At 40.9% G+C, this 27202-nt stretch overlaps 1 protein-coding gene and 1 pseudogene across 2 annotated transcripts; one reads left to right on the top strand and one right to left on the bottom strand.

Moving 5' to 3' along the window:
• On the top strand, window positions 1-12691 carry LOC137106063 (uncharacterized; annotated as a pseudogene).
• A 4305-nt stretch (window positions 12692-16996) lies between these two features.
• noc3l (NOC3-like DNA replication regulator) lies at window positions 16997-26994 on the bottom strand. 2 transcript variants are annotated; one of them, XR_010911822.1, is made up of 22 exons: window positions 26834-26994; window positions 25788-25992; window positions 24800-24926; window positions 24540-24694; window positions 24378-24452; window positions 23642-23772; window positions 23402-23563; window positions 23209-23302; window positions 22927-23102; window positions 21963-22091; window positions 21722-21853; window positions 21054-21134; window positions 20879-20979; window positions 20722-20794; window positions 20567-20630; window positions 20323-20394; window positions 19889-20070; window positions 19136-19264; window positions 18668-18765; window positions 18259-18343; window positions 17736-18151; window positions 16997-17630 (listed from the first exon to the last, which is right to left on the bottom strand). XR_010911822.1 is itself a non-coding variant. In XM_067487652.1 (21 exons), the coding sequence occupies exons 1-21, from the start codon at window positions 26840-26842 to the stop codon at window positions 18035-18037; spliced, it is 2397 nt and encodes a 798-aa protein (XP_067343753.1). In that variant the 5' UTR covers window positions 26843-26994; the 3' UTR covers window positions 16997-18034. The 2 variants fall into 2 exon arrangements, 1 of the variants encoding a protein (XP_067343753.1); XM_067487652.1 differs by having other exon boundaries at window positions 16997-18151.
• Window positions 26995-27202: the final 208 nt, after the last annotated feature.

The following is a 27202-nucleotide window of genomic DNA, read 5'->3' as shown; positions in this document are numbered from 1 at the left end:
CAGCTCTGACTTTCTGTTTTGTTTCTATCATTTTCATTACTGATGCTGCATCACTTCTCTGCTCATCACAGACTCAACAGGACCTCTATTTCCAGCTCTGAGCTCAGAGCCTAAGAACCTGAACATGAGGTGAGTATTTTTCTGTCTCTTCTTTAGTCTTTTTTTCACTTTTTACTTTATGAAATTACTTCATTAACTCTGTTACTTCTTTATCCTTTATCAGAATTATGGTTGTTCTGTCAGTGAAATCTGACATTTTCTGGTTACAAAAACAGGAACACAAATGTTTCACAACATCCTGGTGAAATTGTTGCAAATGGCTGAAATGACAGAACTTTATTTATAATAAAGTTTCTCTCTCTCAAGTTTTAATTTTGTTAAACCACTTTTTAATATTATTTCTCAATTATTAGTCTTAATGTTCAGATATGTCCAGATTTAGTTGGTTATCCAAACCAACTTAAAAGTAAGATTCAAACCAGCAGAAAATATTAAGATGCTATGAGAATAAATGTTTCTATTTCACGAGACACAAGTGCAAAATAGGACAGATAGGAAAAAGTTTAAGTGTTAAGGTGCATAGGAAAGAGATCTGAAGATGCCATTAGCCAGCAGAGCACAGTAAGTGGAGGGACTGTATGACTGGATGAGGGAGTTGAGGTGGGCAAAAGCTGGGGAGTCGTCCACTCCACAGGTGAGAGTCAGGGGTAGGAAACTTCCAGTGTCAGCAATGAGAAGTCCAGCCCCACCCACAGAGTGTAGCTGGGGTGGCGGGCAGAACTTTCTAGCTACAGTTCTTAACACTGTTAAAAAAAGACTAAGTCAGCAGACTCAAGACAGAAAATCAATTTCCCCTGAAACCAACACATTTCAAACAGCACTGACTTGTTGAGTGTATAGATATTAATACAATAGCTACAGTTACAGTGCTACAGATTTCTACATTTGATGATGCAAGAACAAAGATTCTAAAAACTCTGAAAGCAACATTTGAAGCAACAGGTTTTCAACATTTCATTAGCATGTTCTGTTTTTGTTTTGCATGTTTTTACACTGGTGCCTACAATTTCCTATGGGTTAAGATGAATATCACATACATTAAAGCAATTAAACATCCCAAAAGAAATGAACCACTAACTCCAGGTGTGCTGGAAAAAGCACAACTACAATAAAGCAAGAAAAACTGTAGCAGCAAGAAGTGTGACTTTCTTGTGTTTTATGCCTAAGAAAATAAGGAAAAGTGAAAGAGACTGTGAGATTGTGTTGCAGCGATGCAGGTGAAGATCTGAGGTCCAGGCTGCTAGAGCTGCAGAGTCGGTTCACCTGGGACCTGAAGAAGGAAGACTTAAATCTGGAGGACTTCAGGACGGAAATGCAGCATGATACAGCCCTGGGATTGGAACAGCAGACGTACTCTGCCCACTCCTACGGCTTTTTGGCTTATCTGAGGTACAGAACTCGAGCTGTGTCTCCACAGAAGTTATTTTAGTCATGTTCATCAGTCATAGCGAACAGAAAAGATCACAATTAACTGCACAGCCCCCATCCTGCTTTGTATCCTTCCTTTAACAGCAGTTTACTTGACCATGTTCTGGTTTGTGAATACAATGGATTTAGTTGTATTGAATCAGGCAATCACACAGCCAGCCTCAACTGTCCCCACCTGTCCCCAGGTACCTTCAGGGTCAACTAAAGGAGGCAGACTCACTCCTCAGCCAGTCAGAGAAGCAGACCATACAGTGTTTTGGTGAAGAGAGCGAGCGGCATCTCATTGTGACCTACGGAGACCTGGCCTGGCTCAAATACCACACTGGAGACTACACACAGTCACAAACCTACTGGCAGAGAGTCCAAGACATTCTGGTCTATAAACACATATTTACTTTTTACAAAATCCAATAATCATCAAAATCTGTGATTTGTTAACTCTAAGGAAGATGTTCCTCCACAAAACGTCCTCTTCTGCTCGATAAATGTAATCGTGCTTCTCATTTCAGCCTAATTTTAGTTTGTATTTCATCTCATATTGTGTCTAATGCAGCAAAAAAACTCAAAACTGGTCACTATCTCAATATACCAAGATAAGAAGATTTTTCGGAATTATTCTGACATACAGCAACAATAGTTTACTCTGTTATTAGGAAACACTTGTAACGCAGTCACTGACAATCATAACCCATTAAATAAAACGATTACACACAATAAGGAACTTGCAGCCTTAAAACGTTAAGTTTAGATCATCATGTTATATTTTTAACAGGCAATAATAGAGTGTACTTCCTATACTGTTAAGGGTGGCAGGCTAGCATAACACAAATACTGAAAAGTAATAAAAATGTGAAGGTTTTAAAACCCCACAAAGTCAGAAGATAAAGAAAATTCCAGATGTATTCACAAGTCATTAGAAATCAGGGAAAAGTCTATGTCATATTAAAAAGAATTCTCCATTGGTTTAGAAAAGACTCATGTCATGTGTCTCGCTCTCTGCAGGTAAAGTGTCCTGTTGATTCCTCCACTGATCTCCACCCAGAGGTTTACGGAGAAAAGGCCTGGACATACCTCAAAATGTCCAAGTCCTATTACCCCAAAGCCATAGAGTGTTTCTGCAAAGCGTTGAAGCTGCAGCCTGATGACTGCAAGTTAAATAAAGGTTACGCCATCACCCTATATCGCACAGAAGAGGTACCGTCCATCAATCACACTGATCTGCTCGTTCTGTAAGCTGAAGCTTTTTACCACACTTAAATTTAGTGATCAGTCAAATGTTATGTGATCACAGGGGATTTGAAACTGTTGTATTAGTTATGAGGCCACCAGTTGTAACAAATACCTAGTTTGTAATTTAATGATTTACAGTGCATCTAGAGAGTATTCACACGCTTCACCGTTTCCACATTTTTTGATGGTACAGCCTTATTGCAAAATAGAATAATTTAATAATTTTCATAATTCAAAGTTCTACAAACAATATCCCATAATGACGTGAAAATGTTTGCTTGAAATCTTAGCAAATTTATAAAAAATAAAAAATGAAAGAAAGAAATATTCACCGCGTTTGCTTAATACTTCGTCAAAGCACCTTTAGCACCACTTACAGCCTCAAGTTTAATTATGATGCTACAAGCTTGTCACACCTATTTTGGGGCAATTTCTCTCATTCTTCTTTGCTCTCAAGCTCCATCAGGTTGCATAGGGAGTGTCAGTGCACAGCCATTTTCAGATCTCTCCACAGATGTTCATTCGGGTTCAAGTCTGGGCTCTGGCTGGGCCACTCAAGGAAATTCACAGAGTTGTCCCGTAGCCACTGTCCTTTGTTATCTTTGCTGTCTGTTTAGGGTCATTGTCTGTTTAAAGATAAACCGTCGCCCCAGTCTGAGGTCTAGAGGTCTCTGGAACAAGGATGACTCTGTACATTGCTGCATTCATCTTTCCCTCCATTCTGACTAGTCTCCCAGTTCCTGCCTCTGGAAAACATGCCCACAGCATGATGCTGCCACCACCATGCTTTACTGTAGGGATGGTATTGGCCAGGTTGTGAGCGGTGCCTGGTTTCCTTCAAACATGACACTTGGCATTCAGGCCAAAGAGTTCAATCTTTGTTTCATCAGACCAGAGAATTTTGTTTCTCATGGTCTGAGAGTCCTTCCGGTGGCCTGTCATGTGGCTTTTAATAAAGAGTGGTTTCCGTGTGGCCACTCTACTATACAGGCCTGATTGGTGGAATGCCGCAGAGATACTGTAGTTGTTTTTCTGGATAGTTCTCCTCTCTCAACGGAGAAATGCTCTTGAAACTCTTTTTCTTGGTCACCCTTGGTTCTTGGTAGCCTTCTCCAGAACTGTGCCTCGATACAATCCTGTTTTGGAGGTCTACAGATGATTCCTTGGAGTTCCTAGCTTGGTTTGTACCCTGACATGCACTGTTAACTGTGGGATCTTATATAGACAGGTGTATGCTTGTCCAATCAACTCATTTTCACGCAGATGGACTCTAAGCAAGCTGTAGAAACATCTCAAGGAAACAGGATGCACCAGAGCTCAATTTTGAGCATCATGGATACATGTGATTTTTTTGTTTTTTATTTTTAAACATTTGCAAACAAATTTCTTTCACATGGACATTATGGGGTATTGTTTGTACAATTTAGTGAAAAATAATGAAATCAATCAATTTTGGAATAAAGCTGTAACATAACAAAATGTAGAAAAAGTTAGGTGCTGTGAATATTTTTTGGATCTACTGTAATCAGTGAATTAACAGAACTACCAGGTCGGTGTGAAAGACAACAGTTAAACTTCCTCCAGTTTCTTTGGCTCACCAGAGATGCAGATAGTCTGGCTGATTAAATTAAATCTGATCTACAGGACATTACAGAAACACATATCAAAGAGTCACCAGCCACCAAGCAACTTCGCAGAGCCGTGGAGATCAACCCTGAAGACGGCGTTCTGCTGTCCATGCTGGCTCTGAAACTGACCATCTACCAGAAACACCAAGAGGCTGCAGGTCTGGTGGAGAGAGCGCTGGAGGTCGGACCAGAAGACACTCAAGTAATCCGCTACGTGGCCAAATATCTTCGCAAGCAGGTAGCTGCAAACAACATCTTCATCACCCACATCAGTAAACAAACAACCTTGATTAACAAAAATCCTTCAGCTCTACTTGACTCTCTAGATTCTATAGTCTATCCAGAATCTCAACTGCTATTTTTATGTTCTATTCTCTGTGAGCTTAAAAACTGTGCCCATTCCAGGATGAGCTAGATCAGTCGATTGATCTGCTGCAGAGAGCACTAAAGAGTACATGTAGCAGCCAGTCAGCTTTCATCCACCACCAGCTGGCTCTTTGCTACAGGAGGAAGCAAAAAGACTTGTTACCTCTGAGGGTACATCCTGACAGAGGTACAAATCCTGAACTATACAATGTGTGTGTTTGATCATACTGTTATACTACTCTATGATGTGCTAAGCATGCTGAACTAGGTAGTAATATTCTGTAATATGCAGTTTGGGAATGTAAAAGCATGCTGTACCATAGTAAATTTAATACATTTATGTTTTTGTAATGGATTTGGTCTTTTGTGATCCCTCAGTAATGTGTCGATGAGTCACTGATGTGTTTGCACTCGCTCCACACTAATTATACACAATACTCTACTTTGCTAGAAGTGCAGCGTTGGAGGAGTCTCTGTATTGAGCACCTGGAGGAAGCACTCAGGTTGAGGAGCACCTTAAACCACGCCAAAGCGATTCTGGCCCTGGGGTATGCTGAGGAAAACCAAAAAGCAAGGTACTGCAGCTCTGTCTGTGGTCCTGTCTTCCCTGCTCATTGTTAATATGTTGTTTTGTCCCACAAACCTGCTCTGGTGTTTTCTGATCACAAGGAGAAAAGAATCTTGGACAAAAGGACAAATGAAAAACAAATTAAATTAATATAATTATGGGAATTTGATGATACCATTGGCTGTATAGACACACAAAAAGATTTTCTGGACCCCTGGTGGGGCTTTTGTGATGAGCAACTTTTTATTATTGTGTATTATGGCATTGAGGTCCTTTTATCCTTGCCCAAGGTCAGTCATTGTAATTTAGGGAGCCATACATGGCAAAGCTTCCTCTGACTGTTGTTGGGTTTTAGATTGGTTCACACTGTCTTTTGTGAAAATAAAGGAGGTTGTTGTTTTTCTTGTCCTCAGAAGTGGCAAAGATGTGTTACCACTGACAACAAGAAAGTAGCTTTGCCTTGGCTCCATCTCACTGTCAATGTGCTACGATGTAGTCAGTGTTCTCTGTGAAACTGATGTAGTCTTTAATCACAAGCTTTGGCCTGGCTCAGGTCTTACTTATTTGGGCGACTGTGGCGCAGGAAGGTAGAGCGGTTGTCCACCAATCTCACAGTTGTTGGGTCAATCCCCACCTCCTCCGGTCACATGTTGAAGCAAGACACTGAACTTTGAGCAAGACATTGAACCCCAACTTAGTTGCTCCTGGTGAGTGTTGGCCAGCTGCATAGCAGCTCCCCCATCAATGTCTGAGTGTGTGTGTGTGTGTGTGATTGTGAGTGTGAATGGGTGAATAAGAAGCAGTGTAAAGCGCTTTGAGTGCCAATAGGTTGAAAATTGCTATATAAGTACAGACCATTTACCATCTATGTTGTGCCTCTCTGCAGAGCTCAGGAAATGTTTGATGAGGTGTTGGAAAAGGTGGAGGAAGAACCCAATGGAATGCGTCAGTTTGTGTATCGGTGCTACGCTGAGTTCTGCCACTACCATAGCATCCAGAAAGAACTGGCCATCAAGTACTACACTAAGGTACTGTGATAGGGATAGCACTTTCCAAAGCTCCTTCCAACTGGATTTGTGTCTTTAGGGAGAACCTTCTCTGCTTCATTATTTATTCCTGACTGGACTGACACAGATAAAACTGGACCTGAAGGTAAACATCTGTTCTACAGTGTCCTGAATTCCCATTCACAGGGTCTGCAGATCAACCCCACAACATCAGAGGGCAGACACTGCATAAAGGTCTGTCAGCTGTTCATCATTCTTACATTGCAAACCACAATGTTTTTTGTTGTTATTTGATGTTTTCCATATACACACCGGTTTCCCCACATCTAAAAAATTCCTAACTCTATCTCAGATGCATCTTTTGATCTTAAACCCAAATGTCAAAAACAAATGACTTTTTATTATTGTTTCATTTCTTATAGAGGGTTTGTATCATCTAATGTTGAGCTTTAAAATCTGTCATTTCACCTCCAGTCAAGTCATCCATCACTAACATCTGACATTACTTTATCTGTTGTCCTCAGAAATTGAAGCTGATGGCAGCACGACGTCACCATAACAATCCCAGAGACACCGTGGCCTGGGGCATTCTGGGAACAGTGGTCAAAGCTGAGGGTGATTGGAGGAGAGCGGTGGAATATTAGGAGGAAGCGCTGCAGAGGAACAGGAACAATGAAGACTATCTGTTGGATCTGTGTGAGCTGCATCTGCAGCTTTGTGAGGAGGATCAATGATCCTAAAGTGAAATTATGAGTGTTACAGGCATTGAGTTTAATACTTTAAACTCTAGCCATGAATTACAGCATGATGGTCATTTAAATTAAGCTCCAATTAATTATAGACTGGTTCTGCTGAAACAACATCCACGCTAATCGGGCTAGATTTGCAGTTTTTCTCTTTGTCCAGACTTTAAAAAGCTGTAACGTCACTAAGTAAACAGTTGGAGGAAGTAGCTTCAGCATTTCACTCTAAAATCAGTTTCACTTTGTGTCCATCCAGACAAAGAAACAGAATCTGTCCTTACTCTTGTTGTTTGCTCAGTATAATCAGGAAGCAGTTTTGTTTTGGAGAATTTTCTGTTTTGGTGTTTTCATGTGGATGGAAGAAACAAGCTGAAACACCTGAAGGGAAAACAATGATTAAAAATGTAGCTGAGTTAATGTAGGAACAGTGGAAAAAAATAAATGGGAGAAATGAATTCTAATAATTGTCTTAATATCTATCTATCTATCTATCTATCTATCTATCTATCTATCTATCTATCTATCTATCTATCTATATATATATATATATATATATATATATATATATATACAATATAACATATCATTTTGTCTGATGTACACTTTAAAGTTTAATACAAGAACAAGCATTATTATCTACAGGGATTTATTATAATGTCTTATCCTTGTTTCTTTCATCTCAACTAAGAACAAAAAAAAAGTTTTTTTCATTAAGTAGAGTATCAAACTAAACAGTGTGAAGTTTAAGTAATTCATGACTGTACATGGAGTACACTCATGTATAGAATGGGTTCACTCCTTTATTCTTTTGGAGTTTTGAAACTGCTTCCCTCCCACTTGAGGTAAATTATGCTGTGACTTGTACAGTAAGACTGTTATTAAAGTGAAAAATCTCCAGTTCAAATTGTTAAAATTAAATGTAAAGGTAATAAACTATAACATAATTCTCTTGTGTCCACCCATGTTTCCAGAAGCATTCGGACAATGTGTATAAATGTCAATTAAAGGAGAACCTGCAAATTATTCTAAACTAATTTTTCATAGTAAATACAACAAAGCTAGGACAGGGACATATTAACACTGTGTAGCATCACATATAAAATGTTTTTTTTTTTTTTATCAGTTTGTCTTCTGGTCTAAGTGTCTTCTTTCCATGATTTCAGACGGGCAGTGAACGCATCACCAGAGCCAGTTTTAGTTTCGTTTCTTCAGCCTGATCTCAAGTCTAAGTTTCAGTTTAGTCTCTGCTCTAAGTTGGCTCATTAACACGTAGTCTTCCTTACTGTCATCACCATCAGCTCTAACAGCGGATTGTACTGTTTTCCAGCTCAGAGATTCAACATGAGGTCAGTGTGCTTCAGTTTTGACAGTTAGCATCAGAAACGCTATATGCTGTGATATAAGATCACCTTTAATCAGCAGAGATAACTCTGCCCCTTCAGTCAAAGCAGTGCTCAGTTCATCTGCAGCCTGCAGTAAAACTTCATTTAATTAGTGACTTTCACCTAAAGTTCTCCCTCATCACTCATTGTACATGTCAGTACAGCTGACCTGCTGTTACCCTTTTCATTTATTAAATAATGTAATTAAGAGAGGCATGAGCCCAACTCTGGGTCAAAGTTCACACAGTCTAAATGTGGACATACCTGACAGTTCTGAGTGAGAGTGAATCATGATAACAACAGCTTCTGTTTGTGACTCTCCCAAAGTGACCGTTGCAGTGCTCTGAGCTCTCACCTGCAGCAGCTGCAGAGCCGCTTCACCTGGGACCTGAAGAAAGCTGACATGGACCTGGAGAACCTTAGCACCCGCCTTCAGGACCACATAGATCTTAAGCTGGGACAGCGTGGGGCTGTAGCCCGCTCCTACAGCTTCTTGGCTTATGTCAGGTACTGCAGCTAGTGTCTTCTGCTGACCAGGCTGAAAGACTCAAACAGAAAGTTTGGTTTTTCAAGAATCTGGGAAAGAGAAATGATCTCAGTGTGCAAAAGTAGGATTATTTATTTATTTGTGCTTTATGTGCTGTAGTGGGTATAAATAAAAACTCCTTTAGAAAGTTTAGGGCCAGCTGTGGTTCAGGAGGACAATCACTGTCCCATGCCTGTCCTCCTAATGTCCACATGTGTAAATGTAAATATTTTTTGTCTCTTAAAGTAAACTGCAATTTACAAGCTGCCAGTGGCAGTTAATGACTTTATGTGTCGTCATATCTCAAAGAGATGAACATACATCAGTGATTTCCATTTGTACACCTCACCTGTCCTCAGGTACCTTCAGGGTCGACCAAAGGAGGCTGAATCAATGCTCAGCAAATCAGAGGAGAAGACCAGAGAGTGCTATGGTGAAGAGAGCGAGCGCCGTCTCATTGTGACTTACGGAGACCTGGCCTGGCTTAAATACCACACTGGAGACTACATACAGTCACAAACCTACTGTCAGAGAGTCCAAGACATTCTGGTCTGTACACACCAGGAGTGAACATCTACTGAAAGATGTCACAAGTGTTCACAAGAGATATTGCAAACATGGTACTCTTGACCTGTCATCTCCGTACTCTGACACAGCTTTAAAACTGTGCTTTAGCACAGTTTATAGGCCTAAAATTCAGATCTATTGAATTTTTAACATTTTAGGAGTTTTAAGGACCTGCAGAAGTTCTGTTGGTTTCCCAGTTGCTTTCTTTCTCAACCTGCCCTCCTTTCTCTCCTTACAGTTGAAGCATCCAACTGGTTCCACTACAGATCTGCACCCAGAGGTCTTTGGAGAAAAGGGCTGGACCTACCTCAAGTTTTCAAGGTCTTACTACCAAAAAGCCATCAGCTGTTTCTGCAAAGCGGTGGAGCTGCAACCTGATGACAGCGAGTGGAACGCTGGCTTTGCCATCACCCTCTATCGCACAGAATCACTCAGTTTTCCTATAACCGTAAAACAAGTTGAACATCAGTTAATTCTTTGTGATTCTGAAGACTCAAGTTATCTGTAAATCTGGGGGGAAAATTTTAAACCAAAAAACTGATAGTGCTCTTGTTTGCAGATGGGTTCAGAAACATCCCAGGAATCAGAGGAGTCACCGGCCACTAAGCAGCTTCGACGAGCCCTGGAGGTCAGTCCGGATGACGCCGTTCTGATGTCGATGCTGGTTCTGAAGCTGGTGTACTACAAGAAACACCATGAGGCCGAGAGCCTGGTAGAGAAAGCACTAAAGCTTGATCCAGACAACCCTCACGTCACCCGTTACATAGCCAAATACTTCCGCATTCAGGTGTGTTTGAATTAGGTAGAAATACTAATGAAACCCCTAACTGAGGGCATTCAGCACTGAGTTTAGTGCTGGAATAACACCTCAGGTCCTGGTAGCTCTGATGGTGCATAATGTTTTGGAACTGATATTATCTGGATGTGTACCTGTATCCCAGGGAGACGATGTGCGGTCTATTGATCTCCTGACCGAAGCGCTGAAGAAGACCAGTCAGTCGGCTTTCATCCACCACCAACTGGCTCTGTGCTACACGAATAAGAAAAGGGCTGAACAGAGATGGAAGCCCTACAACAACCAAAGTATACACACATGTAAAAGGTATAAAAGTACTTTTTTGTACCATAAACAGCTTAAACTAAATTATGTCCTGCTGCACTGTCCCAGAAGTGAAGCAGTGGAGGCATCTGGCCATTGAACACCTTGAGGATGCTGTCAAGATAAAGGGCTCGTTCATCCTGGCCATGGTTAATCTGGCACTGCTGTACGCAGAGGAGAAGAATTTCAGCAGGTACTCTGCTACAAGGGGCTTGGACTAAGTTGGGCTTCACCTGATCAACTGTCTCACAGTATTTATGAACTCATCATAATGAATTCTGTCTCTCAGGGCAGAGGAGCTGTTCCAACAAAGCTCACTGATATTATCTCAGTCAGAGAAAAGCAGTTGTCAGGTTTTCCATCAGCGCTACGGTGACTTCCATCGCTATCACACCAAAAAGGAGGACGAAGCTATCAATCACTACACCCAGGTAGGCTGCAGGAACAGAATTTACATGAAAAAATAATTTACACTATGCTGAAACTTACTTGATTTAAACCAAATCAGAACATTTGAAAATAAATCACTTTTAAAATCCATTGATTTATGTGTTTTATTTTCTTATCAGGGTCTGCAGCTAATACCGTTGGCTCAGGAGGGGAAATACTGCGCTCGGGTGAGTAGCAGGTTCTACTAGATTTGGAACTAGATTTAGGGTAATTCATTTTCAACTGACCAGACAGCCCAGTCATTCAGCCCATCAGGATGAACAAGTAAACACTGTACACACGACCTTATCTTCTTGAAATTAATAGTTGCTCTGTATACATTGCCTGCTCCACCATTCCCTCAGATTAAGTGAGTGGGTGTCATCCTGGAAAGTACCCCCTCATTTTCTGCCCATATCAGTAATATGGCACAATCTAGCTACTTCCATTTTCGTATTATACAGTACAGCCACTCTCATCCATGCTTAAGTTACTGTACATTCCATTTATATTATTACAATTCTCTCTTGTTTGGTTTGCCTCAATAATCCCTCCATAAAGTTTAACTGGTTCTGCACACGGATGCAATATTATTACTAATATAATAATAATTATTATTAAGCAGTGTAAAGCGCTTTGAGTGCCAATAGGTAGAAAAGCTCTATATACATACAAACCATTTAACCAGTACTGCACCGTTCATATTATACCTTGCTGGTACAAGTGCAACACTAAGCCAAGAAAGATCAAGCTGATATCACAGAACTAAATGCTATGAAGGCAGACTGTTGCATTGGCTCATGTCTCTTCACCTGAACACACCACAAAGACTACAGCCAACGATCATCTAGGGTGTACAAACTGTCGACAGCAGCAGGTGGCGGTAATCCGTGTTCATCATCCAATAAAAAGATGTGGACTGTCGAGTTACAAACAGTAAATAAAGCAGTGGCACAATCTGCTTTGCTTACCTCTCCTGGGTCATCAGTGCCTTTATTCCAGATGTCGTTGAGATTGAAGATGAAGATGAGAAGGATGTGACCTTGTGTGACCTTGACTTAACTGTTTCTGTTCCTTCACTACTTCAGTGTCTATTCTTATGCACTGCTTTCCTGAGCTGAACAGGCAATTAGAGTGGTCCATAACTGCTTCCTCCATACACTGCTAAACAGATCAGTCCTTCTACAAAAGACAGCAGTGCTCTCTGCTGGCCCCTAGGACAAACTACATCAAGGCCAGTAAAAGGGAAAAGCAGGGTTCTCTGATCATGGCCCTTAGAAAGTTTTAATTAAAACTGTGGGAACAAAGAAGCCAGATGATGGGCATTAGTCTTGTCTTACAACAACAACAACAACAACAACAATAATAATAATTCATTTTATTTATAAAGGACAATTTTTCTTTATTCATAACCTTGAACATACATTAACATTCTGTGTCCTTCCTCCTGTTTATTCCAGAGGCTAAAGCAGATTGCAGAGCGACGTCTGTCTAAAAGTGAGGATGACGGTGGGGCATACGCTCTGCTGGGTTTGGTGTCCAAAGCTGAAGGTGACAGAAAGACAGCAGCTGAATTTTATGAGAAAGCTCTGGACTGTGATGAAAGCAATCATTCGTACCTGTCTGAGCTCTATGAGCTGCGTGTGGAGCTACAGTGACCTGTGAATATAAACTGCAACTTCTCCAGGAAACAGTCAGGACTGATTAGTGCTGACATTCCACAGCCATGATGTATCTTACCTATGGGTAATTTTTATTACTGGGGGTGGTGTTATAATATAACTAACCTCACTAAAATGTGACATAGAGAAAGTTTATTTACCATATGTTGGGACTAAAGGTACAGTACATGCAGCTGTAGCTCAGTTGGTAGAGCAGTTGTCTATGAACCACAGGTTCAGTGATTTGACTCCCAGTCCTCGAAGTGTCCCTGGGCACGACACTGAACCCCCAAGTTGTCCTTGGCATCCGCTGCTTACCTGTAGGTTGCTTTGGACAAAAGTGTCTACTAAATGACTAATTGTAATTGTAATCTTTATTGTTTCTCACTGTTACATATTTGAAATAAATGTTGTGTTCTCCATCATCCTGCTTCCATTTCTGTAGCTTCAGCAGCACAAACCAGGCGTGTCACAGTGACCCACAGGAGTTTAGCTTTGTGTTTCGTTTGTGATGTGAAGAAAGTTTTCTCTATAAGTGAAGAAACTAAGGATAACATAAAACCTACTAAGATGATGCTTTCATATCCTGTGGGACAACAAACGACCCAGGACATCAGGCCCTTGACCTGCTACGAGAGAGCGAATGAAAGAGCAAAATCGAAATTATCTTCAGATTCTTTGTTTGATCAACTTCCCAATAAACATGTTTGTACCTACAGTTACGTATTTGTAAACACAGTAAACCTACATAATTATTACCAAAATGTACCCTGTAAGTAAAGTTTAAATACAGAGTAATATGCAGGCACAATAAAGAATCAAGTACAAGCAAATGCAGATGTAACAAATCAAAAATGTATAAAAATACACTAAGCCACAACAAAATTTAAAATAATCACATTTGCATCACCTGTAGACCATCCAGCAGCTCAACAGTAACTTCCTCCATGTTGGACTCGTTCTCACAGGGGTATCTTGCCAGGATAGTGAAGGCCATCAAATCCTATAAAATGTCTGTCATGTTCTGGCCCTCATATTCACTTCCTGTCCTGGACTTTTATTTTGTACCCCTTTTCTCCACTTCTTGTTCCAAGTTCAGTTCTCCACCTTTACCACTCATCAATGTTCACAATTGTTTTCACCAGTTCACCTGTCCTTTTAAACCCAGCTCTCCTTGGTTCCTTGTCACCCATACCACACACTCTTTTTGAGTTTACTGGTCTCATAGTTTTTGAATCCCTGACTCTTGTTCCTGTGAACTTTTGTTATCAATTTCTTGGTCTGCTTTGTTACAGCACGTGTTCAATTTCTGGTCTGTACTCTTGATGCCTTATTGTCACATTATTTCCTCTTGATCAGTGCCCACCTAAGTTTGTTTTTTGTTCATGGTTTGTATTCTGTTCCCCCTTCAAGGTTCCTCCTTAGTCATCCTAGTCTAGTTCCTATTCAGCTGTCCCTGTTGTTTTGTGCCCAGTCTGGTATTCCGTTTTTCTCTAGTGTTTGTTTCCTTCGTAATCACTAAATGTCTCTTAAGGTCCGTGTCCACGTTCACCCTCTTTGTTGAAGTTAATTTCTAATGTATTCCTTTAAGTTCCATGTAATGAGTTAACTTAGGTCCTTGGTTCATGTAGTGAGTTGTCTTTCACTAGTTCTGTTTGTAATCTAGTCCTTGTTGTTTGTTATTCTTCACTTCTTGTTCTGTTTTAATATCTTTTTTTTTTATATTTCCCTACATCATACATCCCTCTCTGTGTTATTTTGGTTTCACATACAAAAACCTGAACATATCGATTTTTAATATGAGGTTCTGCTCTCAAAAATATAAGATTATCTTAAAAAGTGAAAAGACCCAAATAGTGAAACCCTGCATATCTCAATGTTTTCCGTTTGTGATGCCCAGAACACAGAGACACTATTAAACTTGCTGCTCCTTTCTAAAAATGTTGTGCTTCTCGTGCAGGAACTCAAATAAAACTGAACTGAATAAAATAAACTGAGCTGTACTGAATCATACTGTTTCTGAGTCAGAATCAGAGTGTTTTGGGGAGGAGTTAGAGCTGTGTTTCCTTGTGACGAACGGAGACCTGGCCTGACTGAAATATTACAAAGGAGACTACATACAGTCATAAACCTACTGGCAGTGAGTCCACACAGAGATGTGGTTAACTTAGCAATAGAAGGGGACCACCACTAACACCCTTGATCATAAAACCCCACAAAGAAACAATAAAGGCTGCAAAACAGCAAGAAGTATAAACTGACAGGAAGCATACACAGACAAGAACGAATTTCACAGGACAAATTACACAAAAAAAATTCTTACAATTAATTTGAACAGTGGGTCATAAAAAGACTGTCATGTAAATGGTCTGCACTTATATAGCACTTTTCTACCTATTGGCACTCAAAGCACTTTACACTGCTTCTTATTCACACTCACACACACACTCATACACCGATGGGGGAGCTGCTATGCAGCTGGCCAATGCTCACCGGGAGCAACTAAGTTGGGGTTCAGTGTCTTGTTCAAGGACACTTCGACATGTCACTGGAGGAGGTGGGGATTAAACCAACAACTGTGAGATTGGTGGACAACCGCTCTACCTTCCTGCACCACAGTCGCCCACATGTGCTCTCTGCAGGTGAAGTGTCCTGTTTATTCCTACACTGATCTACACATAGAGATTTACAGAGAAAAGGCCTGGATGTCAAAATGTCCAAGTCCTATTACCCCAAAGCCACTGAGTGTTTCTGCAGAGTGTTGAAGCTGCAGCCTGATGACTGCGATTGAAACAATGGCCTACACCATCACCCTCTACCGCACAGAAAAGGCACAGTCAATCAATCACTTCGTACATTGTTGTCCAGCCGATTACCTGTGGTCTGATCTGCAGGACATTACAGAAAGGGTCACCAGCACCAAATAGCTTTGTTGAGCTGTGGAGATCAACCCTGAAGAGCGCATCCTGCTGTCCAAGCTGGCTCTGAAACTGACCATCTACCAGAAACACTAAGAGGCTGCAGATCTGGTGGAGAGAATGCTGGAGGTCGGACCAGAAGACACTCAAGTAATCCGCTATCTGGCAAAATATCTTTGCAAGCAGGTACTTTCAAGCAACATCTCAGTACAAAAATATGCTTTTAGAAAGTTTTTAATTTACATTTCTGTGCTTTGAATGAGCTGCTGGGTATTAAAAACAACAGTATAATTGAGCAATATGTAAATGAGTAATTGATCCTATATTCTTCTGCTAACACTGAGGAGCATTTGAGGAGCCTCTGTATTAGCACATGGAGGAAGCACTGAGGCTGAAGAGCACCTTTAACCAAGCCAAACCTAATCTGGCTGTGATGTACACAGAGCAAAATTACAAAACAAGGTAATTCAACTCTCTGACAGTGTGTACTCTGTGTACAAAACTATACTGAGTTCCTGGTCTCCTGTTTTCCCAGCAGTGGAAAAAGATTTGGAGTCTTCACTGCAGTTAAACTAACACCACAGTGTACAAATACTCTGTTCCAAGTATCGTGAACGTCTGTGAAGATTCTCAGTCATCAAGCTCACTCGCTGTGAATTCTCCAGACCATGACCTGCTGTGTTCACACATGGACTCCTCTGGCTGAGGTCTAGAGAAGTCCAGGGCTGCTGTAGCTCAAAAGATCCGGCTTCTCTTAGTGAGACTAAAACCATGCTGTGTCTCTCTGCAGAGCTCAAAAGATGTTTACGCTGAGTTCTTCCACTGCCATGGCATCCAGAAAGAACTGGCCATCAAGTGCTACACTAAGGTAGAGGGTTAGGGATAGCATTGTCCAAAGCTCCTTCCAGCTGGATTTGTGTCTTTAGGGAGATCTTGTCTGCTTCATTTTTTTTAATCATGACTGGACTGACACAGATAAAACTGGATCTGAAGGTAAACATCAGTTCTACAGTGTCCTGAATTATTTTCCCACACACAGGGTCTGCAGATCAGCCCCACAACATCAGAGGGCAGACACTGCATGAAGGTCTGTCAGCTGTTCATCACTCTTTAGTTTTTGGCGTTATTTGATGTTTTCCATAGACACACCAGTTTCACCACAACTGAAATAAATCATTTATTTATTTAAAACTGAAGGCTAGCAAGTTTTATGGACTGTAACTGTATTTGAAATGAATCTAACATCTAAGACACCGTGGCCTACGGCATTCTGGAAAAAGTGGGCAAAGCTGAGAGAGGGTGATGGGAGGAGAGCTGTGTCTCCAGCTTGTGAGGAGGATCAAGCATCCTGAGAAAAAAATTATAAAAAAATCGAACGAAAATATTCACTGTACACGTTTTGCTTTAGTAGTATTATATCAGTGAGAGTAATGGACATTGCAATGTGACAGGGAATGAAGACACGTTTTACAGCATTAAACGCCAGCGTAATCGACATGGTGTCAGGCTGAAATCTGACATTTAAACTTTTCTCTTACAGAGCTAAAGAACAGACCTCATGATTCTTTTATTATAAAACAAAAACCATTTTATATTTATACGAAGCACACATCAGCGTTCAGTTATTTACAGTAAATATCAGGATTATTGATGTAAAATAAATACAAAAATAAAATGCCCTCTACACACAACTGGCTGACATTATTTTCAAGGCAACATTGGTTTTCTGAATCAGTCACTGTGATTTTATAATTTGGTTTGGTCAGGTTGGTCTCACAGTGTCTCATCTCAGTTTATTCCCTTGCTCACTATGAAAACTGAGTCATGAAAACAAATTGACATGAGAGGACATTTAAAGGTTGTTTTGAAAGATTTCACACCTGACCCCACATTCAGACCGAGCAGCTCAACCCAACACATGTAGGAAGTCGTGTCTCTGTGTTGTAAACTCAACCATGGTGGACTACAGCTGATGATTTTCCACGATGTATTTGGTGACACTGACCAACAGTAGCACACTGTAACCATGGAGAAGAGAAAGAAGAACGATGCTGTTTGTTTTAATTTCAGCATTCAGCTAAAATTCTGTTACTATTTTCTATGAAGAAGACATAAGAGCTCACATAGACGAATGGCAATGATCAGGTCCCAGGAAGGCTGAAGGAGGCTGAACTGAAATTGACTGAAATTGATCAGGTAGGATAGTTTTCCCATCATCTCTCTCTCAAATTCACAGAAAGAATTTATAACTCTATAGGTTAACGCAGAGACAATGTGATATGACAGAAGTGTAGTGTGGACTGAGCATAAAACTGGTATATTAGGCTTTTATTTTGAAAGTCTCATCTGTAATTTAAAAAATGTATTTTTATATAATTCTGACAGATTTCTGATCTGCAGCTGGGATGAACCATCAGGGACCTCAGTCTGTGTCCTTCAGTGTGTGTGCTGTGGTAAAGTCCAGCTCTGTGTCCTCAGTGGCCTTAAGGACGTTATCAATTTGTCTCTGCAGCTCAGTGTCCAGAAGTTTGAAATGTTCCTGTAGCGGGAAATGGTGATAAATGAATGGAGATGATAAAATCAGCTTTTATAACACCGTCTATTACCTATATCCAGAACATGTGAAGGTGTGTTTGATTTTTGTACCTTTTTCTTATTGCTGGGCAGTGCTACAGGGGGGTTAAAGGTCATGTCTTTGACACTGTATTCACCAAACAGCTCCACCGGGGATCTGAACAAGTCAACACAGTTTGAGGTTAAATTTACTTATTAAAACCATCAAAGTAGAATAACTGAAGTGATATTTAAATTGAGCATTACACTGTGTATAAACATAGGACTGCATAATACATCAAAACACAATCGCAGTCAGGATTTAGGATTCTGTCATGTTCGTATTCACATGAAGATTAAATGAGTTTGCATTAAAACAAACGACCCTAATGTGAGTGAGTGTTCCTCCACATGACAAACTGCACAAGTGGAGAGGAATCACACTGCAGCAAACTGAACAACAGAATAGTGGAGGGAGACTTCAGTGATCAGCTGTTGGTACCTGCGGCTCAGTGTCACACCGAGCGCTGCCGACCCTTCACTGGGAGCTCCCTGACACAGGTGAACTGCAAACTGCCGAACCACCGGGTGGAAATGTCTCTGTAAACACACAGCTGCAGTAAGTGTACACCTTAAGAATATATGTTTTTGATGTATCATTACAGTTTGACCCTCACTACTATTTAAAATTTCTTCGTAGATTAGTTTTACTTTGTAAGGTAAGTAAAATGTAGATAATCTACTTAGTACTTTTACACAAGTAAAACATTTGAACTCGTATTTTGTTTAGGTTAATACCTTTACTTGAGTTGTGTACCACATGTTGCTGTGTAGCTGCAGACTGCTCAGATTGGTCATGCTGACCCTGGTCCTCCACCAAATTATTAAAACCACCAGTGCTAAAGTTGTGGCTGATTGGTGTTCGTACGTGCAGTGAGTTTGTGTATACCTACAGCGTGTCTATATATACCTGCAGTGTGTGTAGCTCCCACAGGGCCGTGTTCTGGGCGTTACAGTGTTCAGGTTCATCAAGCTCTGGCAGGTAAAAGCCGCTGCCCTGAAGCTCGTTATCCAGCAGGAAGTCACACTTAGGAAAGGACTGAAACAAACTTAAATAAGTAAACTTGGACTTAGACAACTACAGTACTGTCATAACATGAACCACATGAAACCTGAATCGGGTCTGTATTACTCCGCTAAAATAGAGTTAAACTGATCTGACATGTGTCTATTGCAAAGACTTACACTAAGAATTTATTAAAACAATTATTTTCAATAAATTTCACAACACAGTACACAAATATATAATGACTTAATTTAAAAACTTCTGAGCAGAACTTCTGTCTGAATATTTTCAAATGGCCAGAAAGTTTGCTCAATTATTAATCACAACAAACGATGCTGAACAATTCCAGACTTCAGTGAAGATCGCACAAATCAGAATAAACTTGATAAAATGCGATCGTGCATCTCGATGGGTTTACCTGATATGATAATTGTAACTACAGTAAATATGAGCAGGTACTGAAAGTTATCCTGGCACAGTTACTGTAGTGTTCATCAACAAGACTCAGTGAACCACAGTGAAGTGACTCCGCAAACCTCAAACTACAAAACATTTAGATTATACAGCACAAAATTAAATATTTTACAGTGTTTAATTGATGACTGATTCACTGAAGGTCTATCTCACACACACACACACACACAAGTTCAGACTCACGTGTATGGTGGCTCTGTTGGCGGCGAGGATTCCCACGCTGGCGTTGGGCAGTACGTGCAGACTCAGTATGCTCAGCCTTTTGATGAATGCCATCGCCCTCTGCAGGGTCACCTGCTTCTTGCGGCGGGTCAGCATGGCGTCTAGGCAACGCAGCACGATGATGATGTCATCATTGGGTGCCCCTGATCAGACAGGATCATTTAGTCTTAAAAAGTTATCACTGGTTACACTTTTAAGGGCTGACGATTCAATAAAAGGCCAACAAACAGATCAATTAATCAATAATGTGGTATCCATCCACCTGTTATCTTTAACGGCTTTTCCAAACCATCTTTCTAAACTAAACTGCTTTTCAGGAAAATTATTATTTTACTTGTTGCACATAAACTACTCAATCTCCTTTTGCACAGGGGCAATAATAACAGGTGTGTGACCTGCATGGAGCTTTGGCAGCATCTTGTACAGCTGAGAGTAGAAGTTCAGAGGGTCGATGTTCAGGACGTCACCTGAAACACAAACAAACACAAGTGGATACTTTAATGAAAATTCACTTTTTACTATGACAAATACTCAGTTTATCAAATCCCCACCTCAGATTCTGGTTTATTTGTAACTGTTCTATCACTCTCAGTCATACATAAAAATGTTATGTTTTTTTTTATTTATCTTCTCTCTGACCTTGTCCCGACAGGATGGTGAAGACTGTTTGGATGCAGTGGAGACTCTCCCGACTGGTCAGATCCTGCAGAAGTCACAGCATCATCATCAATACCATCACTTACTGATTTATAAGTTGATTAGTTTGTGACACTCGGGTAACAATGAACACTCACTCCTGACTGAATGAGGCTCTGCAGCACTTGGAGCAGGTCATCAAAGAACTCCAGGTTTATCAGGTGAGCAAAACTGAGATAAAGGGACACCACATCAGAACTACAGCGCTACTACATTACTATTAGGTAATACTACAGTACTGGGTTTGTGTCATACTTGGCTAGTCCCTCCAGAACAGCAGGAAGAAGAACAGATTTCTGAGCCTTCTTCAAAATCCTGAAGTAGATGAGGAAGACGATGTTTAGAGTTTCTGTGTGCTAAGGAAGAAAAGAGTTTAGTCTCACTGATATGAGCTATAGTCTCATTTGTAATATTCAACTTTTCAACTCACAAGCTTGATCTTCTTCTCTTTGCTCTCTGAAGCTTCAGCCTCCAGCAGCTCCTTTTCTAGCTTCTCTTCTGCCTTCTTCCACTGCAAACACATAACTTACAGGTCAAATGGTGAACAGGTGACTATAACACCTGACCTTGGTCATTAACAACTGACATGTGAGACAAAAGTTCCAGATATGAACTCCAGAAAGTGCAGTCCCACATTCACTACTGTAGCCCACATCAGGAGACAGTTCATAAGTCCATTTGTGAGGAGATAATTTGTTTGATCTGGGAGAGGGGTGATGTTTTTGTAGACAACTGAGTATATGACTACATGAATGAGTGTCATGCTGTTCACTGAATGTTTCAAAATTTTAACACATCGAAGCAATTTCTTTGTCTCTCCAGTTAGCCATTAATGTTATTGTTGGTTGTTCGTTTGTTTTTTGTGGCAATCACAGAATAGAGATGTCTTCGACACACCCACTTGTTTGTGGTGAATTCTCTGAATAGTTAATTAATCTATTCACACGTGCTCAATCACATATTATCCAGGCTTTGTACTAGGAACCTGAGTAAAGAAAGCGTTATATACAGCGCTCATATCAGACTGCTGGAACCCACAGTGTGTTCTAGTGAAAATTTAAGTTAGGATCTTGAGAAATACAATTTGTGAGAATGCACCTTCCTCTGCATTCTCGATAGCTTCTTCTTCTTCTCTTTGTTGTTCATGAACTTCTTCTTTGGTGCCGCGTCCTCTATATCCTTCTTCATTTCTACCTCCTTGATCCTCAGACTCAGCAGTGCCCTCAGCACCTGAAAGTTTGGGGAGTTTACAGCTCAGTATTCTGTGGAACGCATAAGGAGGGGGTCCAAGAGTTGTTGTGTTAAAGCAGAGATGTTTAATGTGTATTTATTTGGTTACCTCGGGCCTGACATTGTAGTTGAGGCTCTTGACAAGACCAGAGATGACGCGCACTGTCGCCAATGAAGCCTCACCCAGTTTGTCGTGGTGGAGGAGCTTCTTGAATCCATCACAGCACATTGTTGACACCTGTAAAAGACACCTGAATGTATCAGAGAAACTACACAATATTTGTGACAGATTCATCTACCTGGAGGTTGTATTAGCTCCACTAAATCAGCTTCTCTGGGTTAATCCAGCTGATCCTAACATTGGTTCTGTGAAGCCTGGGTTTTCCTGTCAGGCTAAAAGCACATTCATGTCAAAGAGACAGAATCGTTTAAGACGACATTAGCAGAACCATAAATATTAATAATTTTATCCAAGATAAAACATTAATAACTGTGAACAAATGGTTATAACGTGGATTAGAAAATATTTTCTGCCTGGTGAACTGTAAACAATATGATCACATAATATTAGAAATAATAAAGAGCAATTGATGTCATGCATGTTTCTCTTTTCATTGAAAAAGAAACTATTGTCAGTTTATAATACACAAAGTATTAATTACTATTTAGTGTGGCGGCAGGTTGGCCCGCACCCCGCTTTCCCCGACTGCATGTCAAAGTGTGGGCAAGACACTGAACCCCCAACTGCCCATACCCATTTCCAGCCGTGCAGTGCCAGTACCTAAGTACCAGTCCAAAGCCCGGTAGCAATTAGGGAGCGTTGTGTCAGAAAGGGCATTGACTTAGATTTTTGCTTGCCTTGTACCTCACGTGTAAGTCAGTTCGGATAAAAGCATCTGCTAAATGACTAAATGTAAATGCATTTCCCAGATAAGGCAGAAGACAAAAAAAACAAAAAATATTGTGATAAATTGTGATACCATGAGGTAAGCTAATTTCGCTTTATGATACACGCCCCTGAGCAACAGCAGACTTGTCTACCTGAGGGACAGCACAGACTATTGGTCTCTCACCTTCTTGACTGGGTCGTTCATCAGTGGCACGAGAACAACAATGATGTTGTTGTGGAAGTTGAAGTGAGGCAGAGAGAGCAGCAACTCACAGAGGCAACGGATGGCAACTTCAGCCAGGCTGCAGTACGACCCGAAACCCACGGCCTGACTGCGCTTCCTTTTCTTCTGCTTCCAGTCTGAAGATACAAGTAAACACTATGCTGTGAAACTTGAACATTAAGTGTGGACTGTTGTGCATATCTTGTATCAAGATATGTTATATCTTGTTTCGGGGTCTTGTACCTTTGATGGTCTGTTCCAGGTCTTCCAGGTAGAACTTATACTGACTCACCAAACCTTCCTCAAACTCTCTGAGCTGCTGAGTCTCCTTTTTCACCTGCAGAAGGAACCAAACATAATAATCCAACAATGTATTTTGATCACCAAACCCTAAAATTTTATAATAAACTAGTAATGTTAAAACCACATGGTGTACCTTGGCAGCCTTCTCTGCAGGTGTCAGAGGTCGTATCCTGTAGGTGGGGGCAATGTCCTTAAAAATCTCCATCAGAGAAACCATCACCAGCTTCCTGATAGTCACAGCCACGCAGGGGTCGGACTCCATCAGCATCCCACGCAGCTCCTTCAACCGCTTCATCTGCTCACATAGTCAAATATCACACACCTGTCCTTTAAATAAAATGGGTCTCATCCCGGACCGGCAGTCCAGACTTACACTATTGACGGGGTCTGAGAGGATGGCCGATCCCAGGCTGGCAATGCGAAGCTTCTTCTGGTTCAACTTCTCTGCTCGGAGAGACCCTCTCTGCGCTGGTGTGAGCCCTGCAAGACTCTCTGGCTCCCCCTCTGTACAAGTGGATGCATTACAACCACATTACCACCAAGACAACTTTAACAGGTCTCACAAATTCCACAGCCAACAAGCCCAAAGACAAAGAATTCCTGAGTCAATTCCAAAGAGTCCTGAATAAAGTCTGTTTTTTAGTGTCAAGAAACCGTAAAGGACATTCCTGACTTCCCTATATCAAATATCTCTCTACTTGTAACCGAAAAATGCCTCTAGAGGCATGTCATCTCTTTGCTCACACTATGGAGTTTGTAATTATAGTAAACCTGCTTTTCCAAAGCTCACACAGTTGACATCATATGAACTCATTATGAAAAACTCACTTTTCAGCTAGAAGCACAGGCATATTTTAGTATAGTGAAGTCAAAGGGAAATTGGTGAAGTTGCCCTTAACCCCTGACTCAAGTTAAGAAGTTTGAAAGCATTTGAAAGTTATTATGACTGATTGTTCTAGTCCTCAAATCTCTTACTGAAGCTACACAAGTCTGTATTTCTAGATGAGACCTTTTTTTTGGCTCAGATCTTTTCACTGCCTGGTCTGATGTTTCCACAGTATTTATAGGTTTGGGTATAAAGGTTTATTCAAGGAAAGGTTTATTCATACCATCTTCCATTTCCTCTGGTTTATTAGCAGCCCCCTCTTCCTCCTCCTCCTCCTCCTCTGGTGGAGTTTTGACGACTTTAAATAGTGGCAGCAGAAGTGATGTTTAATTTAGAGCCACAGTGAAGCAGTGATCAGACTGATCACGAATACTGTGGGACGTACCTCTCTCTATGCTCTGTGGGATGACCCCTGTTTTGTCTTTGATTGGGAGCAGATGGATGACCTCCTTCTCCTCCATCCTTGCCATCTTCCTGGGAACCTTCTCGAAACTCCGAACCACATCCGAACTGCGCTTCTTCCCGCTGTGCACTGGCCCGCTGGGAAGCCCGATGGATACACATATACACACGCAATAAAACCTCACTCGATTTTTTCAATATTTCCTGATCTACACCTTTTTAAAAACTGTTTGTTTTGGTTACCATGACGAAAGGTCTCTAGTGATAAAGGAGGCTTGTCGGGCCATGGCAGTCATCTGCTCTAAGTCTTCGTCCTCCATCATGTCCGTTGGCAGACTCTCCACAAACTCTTCTTCGTCCTCCTCTTCCTCTGTGGGGACAGATCAGAAACTCTGAGAAGCGTCATTTCACTGGAAGCGTTTAAAACATGTAATTATAAGGAAAATGAAGAAGATGAGAAAGTATTTTATTTCCACCTGAACAAAAGTAATAAGTGAGTAATAGGAATAGGTCCACAACACAAAAAACCCTGAGTTCTGAAGGAGGGGGGACATTTCTATGGCCCCTCACAGTGATAGTGACAGGTCTCTAAGGCAAGTGGGAGAAAGCTCACAGTGTAGAAATGTGTTTGAGTGAAAACCAATAAAAGTAAATTAAGCCCCCTTTATTTTACTCTTCTCTCTCTCTTCACTCCTTCTCCATCAGTCATGAACCTACATGTTTTTTTATTGCTAACCGATCACACTCTCCATGTACAAGCTCACACTCACAAGGTCACCACAAAACTTTAAGGCTGAGCACGTTCTGTGATGCTTTAGCAACAGCTGCAGAGATTGTGTAGAGGCCATGTCACGTACAAACATAAATCTCATCCAACATTAACAAAAGCTTCACCGGCTGTGTTTGATGACATTGATCAGTTAGACCACCTAGCAGAGTGTTCATTCGATTAAATATTTACATTGTTGTCCAACACAGAGCAAACAAGACAACAGAGAAGACAAAAGACAGAATGTATGTACACAAGTCCTAAACAGTGATTGCCTAGAGTGTGGCAAGACATTCAGCCAGCAGAGCAGCCTGATCTCAAACGGCCGCACACACTCACCACTTGCAACTCCTCCCCCCATTTAATGAATTACAATTTTGCGCTGAAAGCACGATTTTCCTGATTAACCAGAAAAGCTGTCAGCTTTTGTTTCTTTAAAGCTGGAAACTGTCTGCCTCTCACCTGGTCTTTTCCTGTATGTCTCCAGTGGACGTGGCATCCTGATGGCAGCATCCTTCATCGCTTGTCTCAGCCTTTTCTGCTCTTTACGCTGCTTCTTCGCGACGTTCTGCTGCTTCAGCTGACGGTTCTTCAGTTTGTTCTCCAGCTTCATGCCGCTAGTCCTCAACAGGCGGCGAAACGTCGGACGGCGTTTTTTTGACCGTGGCTGCAGCAAGTGGAGGGAGGGAAACAAACCAATAAAAAATTACAGGCCTCACAGGGCCATGTCTAAACCAACAATTTACTCTTAGATGTTAAGTTCTAAGATTTGTGAACACAAACAACTTGAATCTAAAATAAAGAAAGTTTCTATTTTATAGTCCTGTAGGTTTCCACGATTGAACCATAAAAATATATCAACAAAAGGAAAAGCTGCTTATTTCTTTCTTTTATTTAAAATATATTTACAACAAAAATAAAAATAACCTTTAGAAAATTAAAGATGTGCGTTTGAAAGCAACAATTTTGTTTCTTGTTTCAATTGTGCTAAGTGATACTTTGGCTTTTTCAGTAATTTCTGACTAGTAATAACAGTAAAGGTGCTGTTATTAACTATTTATTACATAATAAACGGATGGTGTTATTCACTTTTCTTCGGACGGTGTTATTCACTTTTCTATTTCTAAAGAGCTATTCAGCTAAACAAGACAGCTCCAGCAGGATTTACACAGTTCATCACAGGGAAGAGGCGAAGGTAAATTCATAAATTTCTCTTAACACTCCTGTGATAGAAACAGATTAAGTTATATACAACTCTTATGACTTCATCTGTGAAAATATAAAACTGTGAGGAACAACAACCACTGTTTGTATCGGTTTATGGTAAAATATGTAACTTATCAATTTTATTTTATTTTTTGTTTATTAACATATTCCCGAGCTCGCGTCGTTAAATTCTCGGATTTCTTTTTGAAGTCTGATGACAGACTGTAAACCAGCTAACACACACTAAACTAACGGGGATTAACGTCCACTTCTCGTCTTTCGAAGCCCCGGTGGGAACTTACCGGACCCATGGCGGCCGTCTTACTCCGTAGGTCCAAACAAACTTTAATCAACAACCCTCGGCGTCTCTGATAATTTGTATCACTGCAGGTAAGTGGAACAGTTCGAGTTTGTTACAACACGTGGGTCGCTGAGAAAACCAGTATCACACTGATGACCCGGAAATGGTAATGCGAAGACTTTTTATGGTGACACGACAGCGCCACGAGCGGCGGGAGGACGAAACAACCCGAACTCCAACTAAGGTTCAGGCTATCAGATAGTTTTTTAGAGGATATTTTTTCCATTGCAGAAGGAGACACCGGTAGAGACAGCTGGACTGATGGAAAAGATAATGATAGATAAAGCACTGATGAAGACTAACGTTAGAC

The sequence above is a fragment of the Channa argus genome, chromosome 20 (assembly GCF_033026475.1).
Source record: "Channa argus isolate prfri chromosome 20, Channa argus male v1.0, whole genome shotgun sequence".
Classification (NCBI taxonomy): domain Eukaryota; kingdom Metazoa; phylum Chordata; class Actinopteri; order Anabantiformes; family Channidae; genus Channa; species Channa argus.
This window is presented reverse-complemented; position numbering and strand designations above follow the sequence as displayed.